This window comes from Anthonomus grandis, chromosome 22 (assembly GCF_022605725.1).
Source record: "Anthonomus grandis grandis chromosome 22, icAntGran1.3, whole genome shotgun sequence".
In the NCBI taxonomy this organism is placed as follows: Eukaryota; Metazoa; Arthropoda; class Insecta; order Coleoptera; family Curculionidae; genus Anthonomus; species Anthonomus grandis.
Genome location: NC_065567.1, coordinates 33074547 through 33097598, shown reverse-complemented (window position 1 = coordinate 33097598; position 23052 = coordinate 33074547). Strand labels below are relative to the sequence as shown.

The 23052-nt window shown below is 31.4% G+C and overlaps 1 protein-coding gene and 1 long non-coding RNA gene across 3 annotated transcripts in view; one reads left to right on the top strand and one right to left on the bottom strand.

Moving 5' to 3' along the window:
• LOC126748506 (serine/threonine-protein kinase 10) overlaps positions 1–20111 on the bottom strand; it is a 30458-nt gene extending 10347 nt beyond the window's left edge. For both annotated transcript variants that reach the window (XM_050457781.1, XM_050457780.1), the window contains exons 1-11: positions 19817–20111; positions 10761–11146; positions 10543–10701; positions 10269–10473; positions 7357–7487; positions 7182–7297; positions 6919–7126; positions 5725–5803; positions 4515–4612; positions 2593–3034; positions 2280–2451 (exon numbers count right to left, since the gene is read on the bottom strand). In XM_050457781.1, the coding sequence (XP_050313738.1) occupies positions 2280–2451; positions 2593–3034; positions 4515–4612; positions 5725–5803; positions 6919–7126; positions 7182–7297; positions 7357–7487; positions 10269–10473; positions 10543–10701; positions 10761–10919 (1769 nt within the window). In that variant the 5' untranslated portion in view covers positions 10920–11146; positions 19817–20111. The remainder of the gene's footprint in view (positions 1–2279; positions 2452–2592; positions 3035–4514; positions 4613–5724; positions 5804–6918; positions 7127–7181; positions 7298–7356; positions 7488–10268; positions 10474–10542; positions 10702–10760; positions 11147–19816) is intronic.
• Positions 20112–21048: 937 nt separating this feature from the next.
• Positions 21049–22352, top strand: LOC126748715 (uncharacterized). Its single transcript, XR_007664806.1, has 2 exons — positions 21049–21314; positions 21379–22352. It is a non-coding gene; the product is annotated as an uncharacterized LOC126748715 (long non-coding RNA).
• The last annotated feature ends 700 nt before the right edge of the window (positions 22353–23052 follow it).

Genomic DNA, 23052 nt, shown 5'->3' with positions numbered 1-23052 from the left:
TAAGAATATAAATTGTATCATGGAATGTAAATTCACAGGTTTAAATATAATGATCCATGTAAGCCAATATTTAAGTAATTTTGTATTTGTAAATAAATAAAATAGAATAGAATAGAATAGAATATGTGACAAACTCACATGGCACATTATTCGATATTAGTTTATAATATTGCGCAGTGGTTTTAACCTACATCTAGATGTAAATATCTGTATGAGCAGTTATTATGCTTAAAACTAATAATGATAACAAAGCTATATGAAATGGAACTAAAACAAGCAAAATCCTATTTGATAAACACAAAAAAGGAAAAAAGTACATGTGTACTACATAAGTAAATAGGTTACAATAGTGACAAAATGTAGACATTCTTGTTTAAAAAGACATTCTTGTAAAGCTTAGGGGTTAGGTAACTAAAAAATCTTAAATTTATATTGGAATTAGGTATATGTCTATTAAGGATATTTCCGTTGTATGGAATTAATTAACTGTTTCAAATTTTGGATGGTGTGGAGTAAACAAACAGACATACGGAATACAAATATAATGTTCTTAGGTTTGGAATATTCTCAGAATATAGGAGATTTGTAGAAAACCACCAATTTTTTTCATACATAACTTTGATTAGGCAATTCTGAGCTACATTTATTTGTTTAAGAGAGTTATCGTTCATACCACTTTATTTATTACGCTAATGGGACGGTAAGCACTCACCAGGTGTGGATTGAGATTTGAATCTTGGTGTGATTATGGCAGTCTTAAATAGGCAGAAAATAAGAAGGTACAGATCCGGTTTTAAATGACAAGTTAATTGATGTGTTTAAGTGGGTCAGCAAGGTAAAAATGAAATTTCTTTATTATGACTGTAAGAGAACTGATATGCTGTAGAAGCTCTCTATCGTTTACCAGAATCAAGAACATTAATGACAGCTCTATATTGAAATTTAAAAGGATTTTTTTTTGGTTTTTTAATTTTACTAAGCATTTTGACTCCTACATTACTAAAATATTCATTACAATAGTGAGACATATCTTTAGTATTAGAAAATGTTTAATTTTTTATGTGTGTTAGATTTTTTGTGAAATAAAGAGTCTCTTATTTATATTGAATTTTTTATAGCCGTTGCTCTCTTAAGTTTTAATTTTCTTTAAAGATGATTTTTTTTTATTGAAACAGAAAATGTACGGGTCACCATTTTCACATCTGTCAAGTTAGTCACAATCTGCCAATCTAGGCTTCTAATTAAATTTTCAAAATTGTTAATATTTACATTTTCGATTTTTCTCATCATAGTTTTAGCCTTGTTATTTATTATTATTACTTGTTTATGTTGCTTTTAATAAACATGATATATGGTCTATACACAATTTGGAGTTTTAACTTACAAGAGTATAACCATTTACTATAAATTTAAACCTACAGGAATTTAAAAGGAAAATATATTGATAACCATAGAAATAATTTTATCTTTAAGATGTCAACGTTAATATTAAGAAATATTTTAATATTTGCAAAATTGTTCTGCAAAATCATTTAAAAATAGTTGACTAGAGTAAGATGGTGGTCTGTATAAGCAAGTAATTCCATATTTAACACTATCCCTAGTAAAGGACAGTTTAGTTTAAAGAGAAATTCCTGATGTTTGCAATTTAAAATTATTTATATTAATTAATATTTTGGAAATTTCTGTTAAATATTATGTCATCGTTTTGATCAAAATTGCTATTATTATAATAAACATTGTAAGTCGAAATAGAAAACATTCGCTCATCAAAAATCCTCCAACACTCGCTTAATACTATAATATCCCAACAAAGGTTATAGGTTTGAAAAAAAAAATGGATACTACTGATATTTAAATGTAAAATATTTAGTAATTTTAAAGGAATACTAGTAAGATTGTTAATTGTAAGCATTCTGTAGCAGCTTTGTCTCACATGTTCGTGCAAGATGGTAATTTCGTTCTGAATGTTAACCATTAAGCCCAGAATAATCAGTTTTACTTTTAATTATCTTAATATAATATTTATAGACTGAAAAATGTGAGTCGGTTGTTTCGTGTTTAGTATCATAATTGCATCTTTGTTTCGTATTGGCTTTTTCACAGTTTATACAATGTTTCCCCCCTTTATTGCAATTGCGATAATCGTGCTTACCCCCACAATATCCGCAGCAAGAGTCATTTTGTGAAAGAAGTCTTGACACTTAAAGCAGCGTTGGATTCGTAAATCTTGATAAATAGGACAACTCACACAATAGGACCATCAAAAAAATACTTACCTAGAATTGACAGTCACAACATTGTCTTCGATTTTCTCAATAGATGCTGACTTTTCTTTGGATAACCGCTTTCCTAGTTGGCTCTCTAAAGCCTTTTTAACTTGGGCGATGTTGGATGACCTGCTAACGTCATCTGTGTGATCTTTTCCTTGAATATCTGGTTTAGGTTTTACTGAAATTTAAAGCCATAACATCAATAAATAGGCCTCTATGACAAGTTTGATCAACAAAAAACTGGTGCTAAAATGTATGGTATGCATTTAACATTGCGTTGGTAAATACAAACTTAAATATGCTTTAAATAACCACAAACCTTCAATCGTAGGAGTTGGTGGTAACGGAATATCCCTCAATTCAATGAGTTTTCGATCTTCTGGAGGCGAGTCAGGTGGCGTGTAAGGCGAAGACTGTGGCATTGGCAACGTAAAACCAGGAGGCAAAACAGGCGCAGGGCATGGTACAACTGCCACACTTTCCTTTTGCGGTTGACTTGGAGGCAAAGATGGATCCTTTGACGATGGACTTGGTTGGATGATGGGCTGAATGGCTGCCGGTTTGGGTTGATCGGGTGATTTAGGTGGCACAGGAAGAGGAGGAGGAGGAATTGGGACATGATTAGCCACAGGCGGTGGTGGCGCAGGGCCTTTTTCACGTTCTTGGGATTGTTGAGTTTGTAACGGAGGAGGTGGAGGCGCTCGACCTTTATCGTGAGATGATCTGCGCGTGGAAACATCGTCCTTTTTGTCAGTTTGTGACTAAAAGAGAAAAAGTAAATTAGTCGGTATCATGATATTAGTCTATATTATCTAGGGTCCAGATCTCAACCAACAAATTTTAACCAGATATTCTATGTCAAAAATAAGCCCTAGTTTGTCATATAGATATATAAAGAGAAATGCTTCCTCCCCCTTTTTATTTTACAAGTCAGGACCAAGTTGATATCCATTTCTGTTTTGGAGTGGCAAATGGAAAATCGGCGGAAGCAGCTAGAAAGTATCAACATACAAGTATCAAGAGTCTTTATCAACATGCACTACGATTTAGAACTAATGGATGTAGTATTAGACCTGATGATCGGCAAAATAGAGTTAATATTCAGGAAAAAAGGAACAAGTAACGGGAATCATTGTGAATTTGATAGGAATCCAATAACAAGCAGTCAAATAGCTGCTCGCACAGTTCGTTCTTGTCGTCAAAAAGTCAAAAATTCTTCGAGTTTTAAAATAGGAACATCGACATGCTTACCATTTGCAACCCATCCAAGGTATAAAAGAAGGTGTTGAGCAGCGAAGGATTTTTTTGTCAATGGATTCTTCTTTCAACTCAGCAGAGTCGAGTTTTTAATTACCATATTATGGACTGATGAATCGTGTTTAACTCATCGGGGTGTTGTAAACCTTCATAACCAGCCCACGAAATACACATACTATTCGGACAAGAAATTTCCAAGTATTTAGTGTTAATGTTCGAACGAGAAAAGAAAGAAATGTATAATAACCATCTATTTGGACCCAGAACGAGTTAATGGTGAAAATGTTTTACAATTTCTAATGGCAGACTGTGCATATAGTGAGAATATATTCCACTAAAATCAGTTGTCCAGCCCACTTTCATAGAAATGTCAGGAACTGCTTGGATAACAAATTTCCAGAAAGATAAATCGGATGGATATTACCCCTTTATACTCTCTCATGAACTCTATGAATTCAGGGGAAGAACTTATGGGCCGAATTCAAAATGTTTGCGAGGACCATGTGAATTATGTGTTTAGGAAAATGGTTCAGACTTCGAATGTGTTCTTTAAATATGTATTTGAGTGTAGCTGTTAACGCTTATTTTTTAAGTACAAAGATTGTCTTATTATTAATATTATATCAAGTATCATATCTATTATTTTATTATTATTATATATTTTATTCGGAAACGGTGCGTCGTACGTAAAAAAGTCAAGAGACCGAATTCGCTCCAAATTAAATAAGGATTTTAAGAGTCGTGTTTATTTTTAGAAAAAATCAATGGCGTATTATTTTTTTGTCTAAAAATATTCAGTCTCGATGGAGTTACGGGCGCCGCTGGTACAATTAAAAAATATATTTTTTATGCAAAAAGTGTTGCCTGATACTTGAAAGCTATGTTCCAAATTTCATAGACATATTTCAATCAGTGTCAAAGTTACAAATAAAAAACTTATAAGGTTATAATAATAATTATAAAAACAATCACCATAAAACTTACGATTTTCTTTTCAGGTGCAACTGGGATCGGGACGGCAATTGGACTCTGTTGTTTTGTTACCTTTTTGTCGTCTTTCTCTGAGCTTGGGGACGGAGATTCTAATAAAAATAAAATAATAATAAATCAGTTTATTTACAACAACTAGAAAATCTTTAAAAAAATAATTAACTTCAATACAATTCCTAAAGAAGCAAATAAACAATAACCGCAAAAGTAGCAAGATTCAACTCGTACGTGACAACTTATTACAAAATATAATCTAACTCATATGTAAAACATAATTATTTTGTGTTTTGGTCTGTAGCAAGTCACTTAGAGATTAATTTAAACTAATTCGGTTATTTTAATGTCCCTTTTCAGGATACGTGTCAAGTCCGTGTATTCGTTTTCAATAGATAGTTTCAGATCTGCAATTCTTCAGTTTTAGTACCCTATATATTATTTAAGTGTTAAAAGTTTCTTTACCTATCTGCTGTATCTAGTTTTTAACTTGTATTTTAAAATGTATATTATTTAATTTATCTTTAATATTGTTGGGAACCAAATTATAATTTTGAAAATTTAATAGTTACTGTTTGCCAATTCATGAAAGAAATAGTCTATTTTTATAGCAAATTATCTCTGGACCACCTCAATAGAACTCATGTGAAAATTCTTCAATTCACCCCATCTACTAAGTCCAAAGGGTTAAGTGCGATTGTAGTAGAGCAAATTATAGTGTTTCTTATGTGTTAAGTTCAAAAATTCTTTAAGTTGTTTAAATTTAGACAATAGACTTCTTCTTCTATTAGTCACCTAAGTAGCGTATATACTGTGGTTCACAGTATCGAAGGCGAAATCCAAACTGCTTATTTGAAACTTAACAATTTTTTAATATATTTGAAAGTAAGAAGATGGGTTTATAGTTATTAACATATTCTTCTGAGACATTTTTATGCAATGGTGTAATCACATCTATTTTTAAAGATTCAGGACAAATACCTGATTTAAAAGAGCTATTTATTAAATAAGCCAGGGGTAACCTATCTCGTTTTTAATTTCTTTCAGGATGTCAGACTTAATTCCATCAATGCCTGGCGTCTTTCCTTTTTTTAGACTATATTTCAATAAATATATCTTCATACAAATCATCGACAAAAATAAATAGATATATTTGAATACTACCCCAATAAAAACCTAAATATGAGCAAAATAAAATCAAAAAGAATACCTTTTTGGTCAACCTCATTGCTTTGCACTGAAGCTGAATCTTCCTCGATGTCTAGTGGTACTTGAGAAGCTCGATTGTCCTGAAAAAGATAAGGTAAATTAGGGTAATTTGCTTATAATAGGTTAAAATAACATACTAGAAACACAATACCCATCCTATAAGTATAAAGTATATTCAATTAACTTTTGAATTACTATACAAGACAAAGTGGTTGATGATTCGCGGATAAACTTTAAAATGTACCAATCTCAATTTTTCTATAAATGGGGAAAATATTTGTGTTGTTTGCTATATGTAATTCCAATATTATAGATTTGTAATAAGAAACAACTCTAATTCTGTACATATTACTATTGTTAACTTAACCATTTGTAAAAATAATATAAATGTAGTTTAAAAAAATGAATCGTTAAGTAACAATTATTATATTATGACCTATTTAAATTGAATAATTCATTTTATTTGCATATATGCAGAATTCCTAATATACGGTTTTTTTATATATTCTTCTTGGGATCAATAAATGCTTTCCACAGTAAAATAAAAGTATTAAGTAAGGACATTCTTGTACTATTGATTTTAAATGAAAAATTGTTTAGTAACAATGCGTGGAACTATTTCCGGACTTTCAAAAACACAATGTGTATTATAAGTATGTGTATATACAAACACAAGTAAGTGAATGTATTTATCAGGATGGTTATCTAAATATTGTTAATTTTTTGGTGCACACAAATTTTTCTAGCATGATGAATACAAAATGAAAATAAAAAAGGCAAGTCAATCTCACCTGTTTTTTATTAATGGAGTGTGCAGGAGTACCCAAAGAGCAGCATGCATAACAAATAAAGCTGTGATAACATATAACTTGAGCGATTTGCGATAAAAAAATTTAAGGAAAAACAACAAGTAGTTTTATAGACAGGACGACATAAACAATATGTACTGCTCTCTTTGTAATCAAAAATCTTAGTAAATCACTTACCAATCCTATGATAGTTTCCTTTATTTTTACGGGGCTTCCTAGCCCGCTTAGCATGGAAATATTTACAAAGCAAATGTTACAAAAGCTGATCATAAGAATTATAAACAAAATTAAGGTTTAAGCAATATTGCTGCATCTTTTGGTATGCTCATAATTTCAGTGCAAGATGTAAAGCATTTATGTAAATGTAAATTTAGAATTACTCTCACCTCAGGATCATCATCCGTCAATTCTTCCTCAACCACCTCCGCCTTGTATTCAAGAAGCAGGTCCCTTATAGGCTTAGAATCCAAGGTTCCACTAATGAAGGGATGCTTTACTAAATCATCGCACGTCGGCCTCTTCTGAGGATCTTTTATGAGAGCCTTGGCTATAAAGTCATTGAAATCCGACGACCATTTCGATGGTTGTTCCAGTCTGTCAAAAAGGGCACAATAAGAAAAACGCATATGGTACCAAGTCAATTACTTACTTTGGTGGGTCACTCTTCTGAATTTTTAATAATACTCTCATAGGAGACATTTCATGGTTTGGTGGCTCCATCTGCGCGAACTCAATAAGCGTAATGCCCAAAGACCAAATGTCAACCTAAGAAATATTTAGTTTTAACCTAATATAGGCAGGTTTTGGGTACTAAGGGATTTTACCTTAAAATCGTACGGATTGTCCCGAAAAGTTTCACAAAGCACCACTTCTGGGGCCATCCAATATGGCGTTCCAATAAATGTGTCATGTTTTTGAAGTGTCGATTTGTTTTTCGCTGACACTCCAAAATCAGCTGGAAAGAAAATGAGGACGTTAATTATTTGGATTATAAATGTTGCACTTAGAAGATTGAAAGGCTAGAATTAACATTGCCGTGGGCAGTTTGTTTGCTTGCAACATCTCTGATGCAATGATGCTAAATGCTTATGTAAAAATGGCAAGAAAACACTTTATAATATTATACAAATTTGTCACTTATTTTGACAGGCACATAACAATACTACTGTAACCTCTTAAATAAAATATAAAGTATTTTCTTTAATAAAATATGATATTTCAATTAATGATTGATTTATTTCAATGAATAACATTTTTAAACCTTTTATCCCCTGATGATGGACACCACTGTGTCCGAAACATGTAGGAAATTTTAAAAAACTAAATGCTTAATAAATAAGTAAAGGGAGACTGCAGGATTTTCATTTTACCTTAACCTACGACTCCACTGCAAGTATGGACTATTTCTTCACTAATACCAATAAGTTAAATTAACATTTTAATAGGTGTTGATATATAGCTGAAAATTTCCTTTTTTGAGTGTAAACTTGTGTAAACATTGATAACAGAGAATCGGTAATATGTTTGTAAACAAACATCCCCCTTGCCCCTGTGCACATAATGTACTCAAACAAAGTTGTTGTTTACTAATTCTAGTATTTCATTGTTCTAAGATTTTTGCAATATTTATATATCATTTGTTAATCAATAAATCCCTTAAACGAATCAGATTTTATTTTATTATTTAATTGTATTTGTAAGTACTCTATGCGAATATATGAATGCTTATAAGATATTCACTGAACAGGATTGGAAAATAATTTAAAAAATAATGAAATGTTTGTTAGAGAATAAATAATGCAAAGCCTCATAAATAGTAAGTGCTTGGTCAACTGCACCACACACAAGGTTTTTTTAAATGTTCATGGATGCTTGAACAAAGGCCTGCAATAAACTAATTTGTTATTTAGATCCAAGAAAAATGCGCTTAATATCTTAACCCATTACTTAATGTTTTCTACAAGATAATAAATATCAAGGAAAATTAGAAGCCTCTCCCTGGAGGAGTTAAAAATATGACAAATCAATAAAGCTATATTATACAAGCCTAATATATTTCATGACAACATCACTAATTCATTTTCATAATTTATCACTTAGCAAACTGATAAAAGCTTGTGGTGTGTAGTCACAAGTTTAAAACAGATTTGTACTAATGATTAAACTGGTAATTCTGGCAAATAAGATATTAATATTTCCAACCTATTGATACTATAATACTCAACCGAAAAACAAATAGAAAACAACGAATATTATTGGGTATGTCAATGATAGTACGAAATGAATCAATTGAAATTATCTAAGTGTTCTAAAATAGCAAGAATTTTATTTCCTATTTCTTTTAACAATCAATTATCTAAAAACGCTTGGCAACACCGTCTTGCCCACTGGGCATCACGGGAAGCTTCTTAACAGAGTCAAGAAACCATAAAGTCCGAGGGCAACCCGCTATATTACTGATAATTAAACTCAGCCGCAAAAGCCATATAGGCGTATTACTCGAACTAATTCCAGTGCATCTCTCCTTTTTCCTTTTTGTTATTATATTCGTCCCTTATCCGACCGATTATGCTCCGTGGCCTTATTTCCCGCCTTCTCCGTTTGTCTAAAAGATTGCATGTCGAGAAATACAAGAAAGCGATGCATCGATATGGATATGCACCGCAACTTGGGGGGTTTCTTTGATGAGGGTCATGGAATAAACGAATTACATCGGATAACCCGGTTTTTAAACTGCGCGTTATATTTAGAAAAATTATTTATGACTCATATGAACAAATTACTTACGTTTTAAAATCCTTTAGTCATAAACCCTTAGAAGCTGTATTACATTAAATACTTAGGTAAAAGTGAATTCTACACTCCTTCATATACATTAGCATATTACACACATTAACTTATTATACAAGCGTAAAATTTTAATGTTACTTGCGACCGCAAAAAGTTTCACTTTAACCTTAGCCTAAGGCACATTTTAAAAATAAACATGAACATTTTTCGTATGGATATACTATTTAACCAATAAACTTTTTCTTGACATATTGGTTAATCTCAAAACAAACAGCATAAAAGAATTTTGTGGTTTTATTCCTTGTTTGCCAAAAATATTTACAATCTTAAACATAAAATGCCCTAAAGCAATACTTCGGTATTTAAAGTCAATTAAAATTCATATTCACGGCTATCACAAGTAGATCACAACTGTTAATGGTTTTTGTTTAATAGCTAATAGTCAATTAAAATTATTATTTTCTTTATTATGTCCATGACTATTTTCAAATTAAACTGCATACCTATTCAAATTCCATTAAAAAGAAAGCTTAACCAAACAATAATTATTAATTCCATGTGAGGGCAACTCTTTACAGGCATGTAAGTAAAATAATTCCAAAGTGTGTCTGCAAAAGCCCACATGTGGCATTAAATAAAATGAAACCGAAATTAGCCAAGAATATACGAATTAATTAAGTAATCAGTGGTCATTGTCACTTGACACACATTTCGGACGTTAGACTCGACAGAGGGAGAGCGAAAGATAATAAAAGTGCATTTTGTCTTGGAAAGTACCACACAATTAGTATTCTTATAAATAACCATATAAACTTCCCTGTCTAGCGAGTCAAATAAATCACTGAAATATGCATAAGAAGAAGATGCTTTAATAAATTTATAATAATTACAGATGTTGGTTTTCGAATTAGCAAAAATATATAATTGTGTAGCTATTTCAACTTACCAATTTTTACCCCTCCCGCCATAGTAAGCAGCACATTACCAGCCTTCAGGTCCCTGTGTATCACATGGCTTTTATGCAAAAACTGTAACCCTTTGCACATGTTTTGACAAACATATGCAATTTGAGGCTCATTTAGTGGCTTTTCAAGTTCACTCATTATGCTATCCAGGGCGCCACCATCACAGTATTCTATCAGCAGCCATAACTAAAAAATTAAATTCATAATAAGTCAAAATAAATGCACAGAATTATGGGTAATTAATGGATTTCCTACTTGTTGGTCTTTTTGAAAAGCTTCAAGTAACTCCACAATGTTGATATGCTTAATTTCAGTCAAGATATCAATTTCTATCATAAAATCGGAAAGTTCATCTTCCCCATCAAGCCTGCACATTTTAGCTGCAGCCAGTTGACCAGTCTGCCTATGTTGTGCCTGAAAAGAATTTATTTCAAAATTGCAATAAAATAGCACAAATGATAAGAATCTATTACCTTGTATACTTTACCATAGGCCCCATCTCCCAGCTCTCCAATCATGTCCCAATATTCTTCAGGATCAGTCTCCATGCGGACATTATTATAAACTTTTTTCTTTTTAGCATCATTGCCGCCAAAATGCAGAACTTTTCTGATATTATTGAAAAAAGACATTTTGATTGAAGCTCTTTAAAATAATAGGAAAATTAAGTAGTTATGCTTATTTGAAGGTTATTGTTTCCGGGTACTTAATTCTGGTGGTCCTAGTTAAGTAGAAATTATAGTTTCTAAAGCTACTCTTTTCAAACTAAAACTAATATATTAGGTTTAACCAAACTTTCTGTGTCGTTTTCTCATTTTTTCTGAATAAATTTGCCTCTCCCTGCTTCGGATTCTAATATCTGAAAGGAAAAGAACATATAAGACCACTAGAAACAAATATGAACAAATTTATCTTTTGTAAAGTTTTGATCCCTGTTCCAATTCTTTTTTGTGAAAAATGCAGTAATCAATTTTTTAGTTCTACTAGGTGTTAAACAATATAAGTAATAACACATTAATCTCCCAATAGTTTTAGGGTTCAATAGTTAAAAATTAAAATCTTGTTTTTTTTTAAAGAAATAGATGTTAACTATTGTGCTACTTTCCAGAGAATATTAAGCCAAACAAGGGATTTAATGACACATAACATAGCCATAATACTTATGTACTTTATCTTATCATAGGTAAAACTTTTTAATGGGTAAATATTTATTAATTTACTTAGTTAAATTCCTACGGTTATCTGAGAAAATCTTGAAACCTCTATAATCAGTGACATTTTTAGAATGAATAAATTTAATTTTTCTTAAATAATAGAACTTGAGTGCCACCAAAAATAGCAAGCAAATATTTATACTTGTAAAAATAAGCAAAAAAACCCAAAAAGTATCTTACATATTTGACCTTGTTCAACTGCAATAGAAAAAAAAAACACTGTATATTTTCCCCTTTAATTCTAATCATACTTTTTTATACCTGTGAAATATTTGTGATAAGTTGAATATTTAGGTGTGATAACAAATATAATGTTAAAAACTATTCATGAGACTTAAATGAATAATATCAACCGTAGATGAATCAGCTGGTAATTATAAAGTTTGCAATATTCTCTTTTCTGGAGAACAATGAGATCACTATTTAAAAAAAACAGAATTATTCAATCAGAATGAATATTGGCAGAATTTAGTGAATGCAAGTCAAAATATGCTTTATTATCTGAAGAATACAAAATTCTTATAGACAAAGCTTTTCCATATTAAATTAGAATAATCTACTACATAAAATAAAACTTATGAATGTTAAAGACAGAATAAAATTACAATACAGCTAAATATTCTCTAATAAATAATCATCCACACTATAATTTTCAATTGAATATAATTAGAATCCTTCTAATGGAAATAGGAAGGTTAAACAGTTTCTTACTAAAGTAAATAATAGAATGATAGCTCATGGAAGATCTAGGTGTAGGAAGGTTTATTTTAAATATAGAGCGAGTAACAATAGTATTCTGAGAAGTAATTGCTGTTGAATATTTTTTATGCATTAAGCAAAGAGATTCGAGTATAAATATTGATGGTAAAGTTGACATTTTTTCAGAAATAAAATATGCTTTACAAGATTCTCTATATCCAATATTGGAGAGGTATCTAAGGGTGCGCTTTTGCAAAATAAGGAAAGATTGAAACATGTAACCTAAGCAACATCCCTAAAAGCAGATACCATACCTCAAGTGAGAATCAATTAAGGCAAAATAAACACTTTTTGATATTTGTTTAAGTTGACTGGCAATGGTTCTAATTGCAAAGCAACCAGAAGCAAGTTTTAGCGATAATTGCTCTATATGTCTATCGAACTTTAATTTGTCATCTACTATTGGACCCAGAAACATGTTATGATTTGTGTTTAAAATAGGCTCTGTGTTCAAAAGCACATTCTCTAGTCTACACTTAAAATTTAAAACATTTATTGTTTTAGTTATATTAAAGGACAAATAATTACAGTCACATCAAGTCTTGATTCTGCATAAGTCCTCATTCATTTTCTTGAGAGAAAATATGCATCTCTTTCATCCATAGCAATGTGGTATCATTAGCAAAAGCAGTACATTGCCCATGTCTTAAAATCAAGGATCAGTCAGGGTAAGTCAGTTGACATAAAGAAGAAAAAGAAGTGGACCCAAAGTGAAATGCTGCATCACTGGTACTTTTTGATGCTTAAAAGCCAAACTGAGAAGTACTAAGAACTTTATTAGCATCCAAAAATTCTATCATCCTTTTCTTCATAAGTTTCCCCACAATTTTAGTTAGAGTAGGCAGCAAGAAGATAAACTAAATGTACTTAAACATGAACAATGGGAGAAATTAAATTATTGTAAAATTTGCAGCCTTTAGAGAATCAAGGACACAGAAATGTCTTAGCTAGATTTAACGACCACTTAAAAAAAAAAAAAAATGAGAATCTATAAAAGTCATATAAGGCTAAAACTTGAGTATGCAGTTACAGTGTGGAACACATATCATATTAAAATTATAGAAATATTAGAGATGGTACAAAGAAGAGTAACAAAAATCCTTCCTGAATTAAAAGACCTTCCTTACTTAGAAAGATTCTTACTATCAACTTTGAAGGAAAGGAGGCTTAGGAAACAGACATTATAATTGACAATTTAGAAATATCCTGAAGTGGAATCAAGACCGTCATCTTCGTGGGCAATCAAACAAATTGTAAAAGAAGTAAAATACTAAATTTCAAAATTTTTTGTCCAACTGAGTAGTATATCCATGTCTTTTCATGGATTTTAAAAATAGTGTGTATGACATACATGCGTGAACCATTTTTAAACCAGCAATAGCTTCATCACGGTAACCTTCTGCTATTGGCAGTTCATAAAAAATGTAAACCTGTAAATAATTCTTAAATTTAAGAATATTTATGAGGAATTAAAAAACTGAGTATGCTATATGGCTTTAAAAAGATGATTTACAAAATTGTGGGTAATAATTCCAATGACTTAAGATTGTGCTTCTGAATTATTTATTTCAATATACTCTAGAAATAAATCCAAAATATTAACTTAAAGCTCTATATAAAGAAGGGATCTTAAGAATCTTCTTGGTACAGCCTCAATGTGTTCAATCTGACAATCATGATAAGGGCAACAAATTACAGAAGCAAACTCAAGCAAGGAATGAACCACAGAGCAATAGAGTACTTAAAAGATGTACACTATTTCTAGTGATAAATCTAAGACTATGCATACTCCTCTTAATAATATCCAAAATGTGTGGTAAAAAGTTAGCTTGGCATTGAACAGAACACCTAAATCTTTAACTGTATCAACTGATAGAGGTCAAATAGAGACAAATATGCAAAAAAAAAGACCACAATCAGTTGTGGTTGGACCTTCAAAATGATAAATTTGACCAGTTCTGGGCAGTAAATAGAAAACTGATGGAGTTTTATGGGAAGACTAATCTTTTTAAGCACATTGTATTTAGCTAGTGTACATTGATGACAGTTATAGGCAAAAACTGATTAAGCCTGTAATGGATGATGGCAGAAAAAAAACAATTAGGGACTATTTACTGAACTGTTCCCAGATTTAAGTGATGTGACAGTGAAAAGTTATGAAATGATATTATCAATCATTGCAATCGATGTACAAGCACCTCAGCTACCCCAATAATTTCTTGCATTTATGTATAGTATAGTGATATATATTGGATAAATAAAAGGGATGTGGTGCTGTCCTAAAGGATCTCATATGCAATTTGCATCAAATACTTTGTAGGAATAATTAATATACACAAAATAAACAAAAAATATATATATATTCTTGCTTTAACATGTTATAGTATATTCATTATTAGCCTTGTCATTAAATAAATAAAAGTTTTTTTTTAATTAAAATTCCTAACCAACATCTGAGAAATCTGAATTACATGCTCAGCCATACAAATTAGAATCGGGCAAAAGTTGAACACTTGCAGTTTTTAAAAATATGGCTTGCAAGACATACAAGGATACAAATTATATAATCCATAAAGCTTAACTAAATGAGCTCCCAAATAATGCATAATTGGTACCAGAATTTCATTTATGTAATTATATGTAAACCTCAAGTGTGGTTATGAAATTAAAAGTTATTTAGTATTGTTGAGTAAAACTAAACTTAAGTTCCTAATAAATTTATGATAAAGGGTTCCTTTTTTAATATCAATAGGATTTTATGAACCTGTATTGATTCTATTAGCACTATTTAGCCTAATATTATTATTCCTTAAGTGATATATGAGTATATCATTTGAATATACAATTATGTAACTGGACTCTTGTAGCTTATGAATTAATTTTGAAATGAATTATGCCTGCTCTAAGTCACAGATCTAATCAATGGGTTAAATTTTTAATATTTCATAAATATCATTAGTGTGCAAAAAGTAGTCAACATTAAACAGATTTTCAACTACTTTATTTTGAGGACTTTACCTTTTTGGAAATTAGTTATTACAGGTATTTATTATTACAGGTGGGCCACACTGGGATGAGGTATCTTAGTACTATATTTAGCTGATATACTTAAAACATGTTTGCATCTGTAAAATGCTTCTATAAAAGGTATAATTGTGTCTTTTATATACTTTATGTGTGCATTCCAATTAATATTTTCATCCAATATAAGACCCAAGTATTTTACATTATTTTCCTTTTCCACTTTTACATTATTTAAGGATAATCATTTAACCTAGTTTTTGTTTAAAAAATATGTATTTAGTTTTGTTCAAATTTATCCTAAGATTATTTTGATGAAAGCATGGAATATACTTTATTAAATCAATATTCATTTCATTAACCTCCACATTGTCATGTGAATACAAAAGGGTAGTGTCAGCTACAAATTTAAAATATTCAACATCCAACCCACCTAGTCGCAGACTAAGAACAAAAAGGGCATTTAAGGCATAACAGTGGCTAGTGTTGTGAGCAATGGAACGTTCCCGTTTATTCTCAAGAGCACGAATGAGCATGAATCCGAACGTCCCCCAAAAATGTGAACGTTCCCATAGCGTTAACGTTTGGTGTCGGTTCTATACCAATTGTCGGTATATCTGGGTTGAGTTAGGACAATACATGGGGAAGACTGACTACTTTGAACAGGCCTAACTCTGGAAAATGGTGGACAAAATTGATTCCAGGACATGGTGGAGTGGTTATTGCTCAAAGACATCATTGAAAACTATTGCATTAACTATTTTAACTTTGCCACCGTCTTCGGCTGCCACTGAAAGAACTTTCAGTAAATATTCTTTCCTGCACACAAAAAAAAGAAATCAATTAACCACTGAGAGGGCGGGAAAATTGGCATTTGTTGCTTCAAATATTAATTTAGAAACAAAATTAAAGAGTCAAAGTATAAGCTCAAATACCGGCCAGCCAAACACCTGTACCAATTTAATGGAACCGAGATCAAAAAAAATAAAACCGACTACCAAATCTGGGGCTGAAATTAATACCATTGAAGATGATTCTTCTGAGTCTGACGAGTCTGAATTTGATTTAACGGAAATTCTGAGTGATTTAAAATCAAGTGAGCGCGAGGAGGGAGAAGATAGTTCAGAGGAGAGTTCCTAAATAGGTTGTTTGAAAGTTTAACTTAATAAATAGAACATAAATAAACACAAAAATTTTTAATTTCAGATATTTTCCTAATATGTTTCCTTTGCATTTTTTTCATTTATGCTCGTATGTGCTGAAAATTCTCGTTCGTGCTCGTTCATGCTCGAGGAACGTTCTCGAAAAATACATTTTCGAGCATTTTATCCAAGGTACTTCTGGTCATATATTCAAAATAAAAGGACTGGTTTTAGGCTTCCCTCCAGAATGACTTACAATAACAGGATTAGTATGAATATCTCGGATTCTGCGGATATGTTTGCAGAATACTTTTCATCTGTCTATTCGGATGAGCAAGTCAATGACATACCATCTTTTGATTTTGATAAATCAATTTGTCTGAGCACTTTAACTCTGTCAACGCAGGATATCTATGAGGTTATTACTTCCTCTAAGAATAAGCTCTGCGCTGGACCAGATGGGATTCCGGCATTCTTCCTAAAGAAATGTGTTTGTGTTCTTACGAAACCAATACTGTTCATTTTTAACAAATCTCTAGGTACTGGTTCTTATCCCACTCTCTGGAAGAGAAGTTTTCTAAAACCCATTTTTAAATCTGGTAGTTGAAATGAAATTTCCAATTATCCGGCTGTGTGTAACCAATCTGAGTTGCCAAAGCTGCTTGACTGCCTGGTCAGTCATAGGATTGCCTGGAGTTTTAAATCTTTATTTAATCCTGAGCAATTTGGATTTATAAAAGGCAGATCTACTGATGCTAATTTGGTGCTGTATGTCAACTACCTCTACCGCTGCTTGGAGAAGGGACTTCAGGTTGACTCAATATATATATACAGATTTTTCCAAAGCTTTTGATCGGGTTAACCGTGGGTTACTCTTGCAGAAGCTTAGGGCTTTAGGTATTGTGGGGCCTCTTCTTCAGTGGATCTCGGGATTCATCAGAGGTAGAACCCAGATTGTTAATCTTGGAGGTACATGTTCCTCTGAAATTTTGGTGCCATCTGTGGTGCCACAGGGCTCTCACTCTCACAGGGCCCTGTTTTGTTTTGCCTCTTTTTGATTGATTTAGTTTGGAAACTTGAAAATTGTCGAGTGCTAATGTTTGCTGATGATGTGAAGCTATTTAGGCTTATCACATCCCTTTCTGATGCTGTGCTCCTGCAAAAAGACCTCAATTTGTTCTTTGATTGGTGCCACTTGAATAGAATGTCCCTTAATATCAATAAGTGCCATAAGATTACTTTTTCTAAGCAAAGAAACCCTATTGCTTTTCTTTATAAAATAAATAATGTAGCAATTGGTGTGAAAACAGAGGTTTCTGACTTAGGAATATTTATTGACTCCAGGTTGTCTTTTAAAAGTCACATCAGGTGGCTGGTAGAGCAATGAAAATGCTGGGTTTTATCCAACTGATTTGTCTTTGTTTACTTTTAGATTACTTTATGCTCTCTTGTTAGGCCCATCTTGGAGTATGGCTCAATTGTGTGGTCCCCGTCATATAACTGCTACATTGAACAGATTGAAAAAACTCAAAATAAATTTTTAAGGGTGGCGGCTTTTAGATGTGGTTACAGGAGACAGGAGTATTACTATCAGTGGGTCAGGGATAACCTGAACTTACCCACATTAGAGTCACGAAGAACATTACTCGACTTATGTTTTATGCATAAGGTTTTAAATGCTACTATAGATTGTCCCAAGTTATTGTCTCTTTTTAAACTTAGGGTGCCTTCCAGATTGAATAGACAATCAGAAATATCTTCAGTCCCATTCCACCATACCAATTATGGCATTAATGAGCCAATTACATGAATGGCTCGAAGTGCTAATGGTCTGTCAGGACAGATAAACTTTTTTGACTCTAGGATAACATCTTTTAAGGGGCAGTTAAAGAATATTATTTCATAGGGGCTTTAATTAATTAACTCATCTAAACCTTTCATTGATTTATAGATAGTTTTGTATCTGAATATATATGTTTGTATGGGTGTAATGGATTCCGCCAATAAATAAATAAATAAATAAATTTTACAACACTAACAGTGGCTACAGATCTTTGAGGTGAACATTACACTTTTCTAGCCACTTACATATACATATCACTTCCTATTCAACAAGTACAACCTAATCAAGGCAAGTAAAATTGAAATTTGAAATTGAAACAAACAAATTTTTTTATTTATCTAGCAAAATAGTATGATTAACTACATCAAAAGCTTTCCGCAGATCTACAAAAACTGCTATTACAATTATTTTACTATTGTCTAAATTGGATGATATAGTTAATTAAATCAATGGTGGTGCAAGGAGTAGTACTATTTTTAAGAAATCCATATTTGATATAAATCATATGCGATAAATTTTTCAACCAATGATACTATTGTTTTTTTCATTACTCTTTTCAGAATTGTGCAAAATACACCGATTATAGAAGTATGTCTATAGTTATTTTGTGTTTTATTTTAGATCTTGATTTATATTATATTTTACAGGTGTATATTCACAGTGCTAAGGATCTTATTAACCATCTGTACCAATATATGTATGTCTTTTATATTAATTAAATCAACAACTCTAATACCTATTATCATAGCCCGGTACCATATTTTTTCAGGTTTAATATTATCGCATTGTAATCTATAGGTTCAAATAATGCATCATTGTCATGTTCAATTCCATTAAATTTTTGAATTACATTTATATTTCTGGTTTCATTTTGTATAGCCTTGAACATTGTCATACTTATCTCCATAAAATATTTATTTAAAAATTTATTATTTGGTTTTGAACTTAAAAAAAAGTTTAACATTGTCACTTTAGAGTTGGAATATCAAATCTGTTTGAATCTATGTATTTAATGTCTGTACAAAGCCTATAGTTCAGTTAAGATAAACCAATAATTACTGCAAGTTGTAACATTAACCATGGTTTCACTGAACAAAGATTTTCAAGAATGTCCCTTGTTCATTAAAGAACTCCAATACCAGATGGACTTTTAGCAATAAAGTTTATTCTTGCATTTTTGGCACAAATACAATTACAGTAGTTATTTACACTCAAAAATAGGTTCAAATTTTAAAAAATATTTCTATTTCCGAACACTAATGTAATTGTTTGGATAATCTCCATTAACAGGTAAAACTCACCCTGTCCTAACTTAATTTTTTTTTACTTCATCAATTTCTTGAAGTTTACCTTAATAACATTAAAAATTGAGAACTGTACTTGCTAATTTTTTTCCAAGAATCTAATGGAACTGTTAGGTAAACAATACCTTCATCTAGGGTATAGAGGTATTTGAACAAGATGGTGTAGTGATTACTCTTCAAAATCTCAAACGTAGATTGTGAATATAGAAAATATCTAATAAATTAGTGCTAAAAAATTAAACAAACCTGACTCCCATGACTGGTTCAGCAGAGAAGCAGTGAAAGGAAATGTCAGATTCTACAATTTTACGGCCAACAACCTGCTCATCAAATTTCACGTCTTTTCACGCACTTTCCGGATAACTATAAATTTTCTGGCACACAGAAGAGTTCACGGACACGTTTACAAACACCTGCTTGAGGTTTTTCTCTCCGTTTTTCCGTATATTTTTATTTACGTTTTCGTAATATTTTGTAGACAGAGACTAGCGGCCATGCCAATTTTTACGAATTCCCCGCTTGCCCCCCTTCACACCACGCCTTAGAAATGATGCATGACGTATACGTCAAAGTCATTGTCAAAAATTAATGACGAATACAGGGTATTTTCACAGGATAAAGAATTGTCAGAACAAGATACCAGAGGGCAGATGGAGATAACCTAGAAAATTTTTAAGATTAACAGATTTTAATTATTACCCAATTTTCTCTGGTACTATGAGGAAAATTGGTGTTTTTACTATAGCAGTTTTATGTCGAAGTGCTTAAAAAAAAGCTCGAATATCTTTTTGCCCTAAATTGCAGATTAAAGGAGCTATGGGCGATTATTTGAAAACACGTCAAATTTTAAGCCCAAAAATTTCGAAAGATTCAAATTTTCAAAAAATCAGAAAATCAAAATTACCACGAGGTTGAACATTAAATTAGGATCGAAAAAGGTCTATCTATAACACTTTATTCTAAGTTTGATAACAACGGCACGTAAGAAATTTCAAGATTTATTGTCTTAAAATAAAACTGAAGAATTTACTCTACCTCAAAAAAAGGAGCGTATCCAAAGATTCAAGGGAAGAAAATAGCTTGAATACAAATTTAAAAACAATTCGATTTTTTAAATTTACATTTAAATTTGCAGGAAACAGCCCAGGGCAATTTTTAGGACAAAAGCTTTAGCTCGGAAAATCTTTAAACCAGAAGGACGTTTTGTCATGCCACATACATCCTCAGAAATTGCCATAAAAAAATGTCTTTAAGCTCAAATAAAGCGTTAAAAACAACCAAAAATCTTAAAAAACCAATAATTTTCCAGTTGAAAAATATATATACAAGGAACGAACGATAAGTCTCTTTTATCTCCTAACCTGCTTTTGCCCAAAATAGCTCCTACCCTTTCTCGGATCTCTTTCTCATATATGGACGATCTCACGGCGCGTAATGAGTGGGAGCCCGTCCATTCCATTATGTCAGTGGGTGCTGGGTGCAACATAACCTCAATTCTATCTTCATGAGTTCCAGACCATCTTAATTTTGTACTTTCTTTGCAGTTATTAATTAATTTTTGAATAAAGTAATTATACTGCACATCCGAATGCAAATAATTTAATTATGACTCCAGCTTGAAGCAATCAACGAAAAAAAGCAATACCAAGGAAGAATTGGAGTTCTTCTAAAAGTACCTAGTGTACAAAACATTTTAATGAATCTCACATTATTATACTACATGAATTTACAACAATATCCAAAGGTAAAAAAGAGCCCTTGGCCCCTTGGCCTACCCAAAATTGACTGAAAATGCTTTACCACTACAGTTTCCTAATGTGCCAAAATATTTCTCATTAGATCTGCCAATAAGATCTGACCCAGAAAAGAGGAACGAATATTCGTTGAAATGGCAAAAGTCTTAATGATTTCTTGTTTGATGATATGATAACAATTTTCAGGACCTGTTAAAATAAATTAAAAAGAAGATGTCTCAATACCAATGGAACGTAAAGGCTTACCCTGACAAGGTATTATTATACATATTAGACTTTGATGCTCATAATTGGTGTGGCATAAGCAGATCTATTATGATAGCAGCAGACTTGACCTTTAGAATTGGATTTTAAATTCAACTAGAAACTACAGCATTGGTCTCAATTACGACAATTTAATTTCTCATTATAATTCAAGTGCCGATGTCTCAGAGAATGTTCAGGAGGAAGATCAATTGGGGAGTGACCTTTATTTAAAAGGCTTACACAAAAAGCAAATATGATGATAGCCTTATTTATGTCAAGTAATTAAAAAATAGTTACTGATCAACTTCCCATATTGTGAAAGAACTCATCCATTATCTGAAAGAGACCTACGTAACTAGAGAAAAAATGAAAACTCTTAGTCTCAGTTTCAAAATATCTCTTTAAATAATTAGGTAACATGTTTCTCTAATAAAGCATCATCATAGGCAAGGCTGGTGGAGTGGTTAACAATCTGGTGTTTCACCGAGATCAACTTTAGAGTGTGGGTTCAAATACTCCTTTTTATATTTTTTGTTGAATTTTTGTGCCATGTTATTGTTTTATTACAAAATATGTGGGTATTCTCAGGTTTAAATTTTATTTGTCAGTACTTAGCAGGTCATCTAGCTATAAGGTAATTTTAACTAATTTTTAATATTTGATTTTGTTTTAGTGTAAGGTTTTATTTTAGTTACATATGTTTTTCTGTTTATTGTAGGTCTGATGATGCTTTATTAGCGAAACATGTTACCTGATTAATTAAATAGATATTTTGAGACTGAGACTTAGAGTTTTCATTTTTTCTCTTCCCATATTGTATTGGCCTTCAACAATATTTGTATTAATATTTATATAATATCAAAATTTATAAGATGTTTAATAATGATTTCTTAAAAATAACCTGAACATTAGATAGAGTCTCCCTAAGCACCTTAACGTTCTGAACATATGTATGTGTGTCATAAATTTAAAAGTAGCTATAATATTTTCAATAGTAAATTATGTTTGTATTATTTTACAGATCTACTTTTGAATAAGCAGCAATAACAAGACTGTAAAACAAAATACATATACATGCACTGAGGGACTTCTCAAACCTATATTCTAGTTTTTAAACATGATTTGCCTACAGTGTTTTTATAATAATATATTATATTGTCTTTGGACCAACCAATATAATTAATAAACTTAGAATTCAAATTATTATTACTAGGGGGAAGTGGAATCTATTTATTATATTGGACTCTTATGTTGGGTGTCCTAGTAGTAGTTATGGTCAGGAAAGAATGTGAGGGGTAATAAACTATCAATAGTGACACAAGAAGTTGTAAACTTTGTTCAAGAATGTGGTTTTGAAGTGGTTTCTATTGTAACAGTCAGTTACAAAATAAACAGCAATGTTCAATGCCATACCAGGTAATGGGAAATCATTTCCAAACCCAAAACGCCGTAAAAAGACAAATTTTCTTTGATATGATTTTG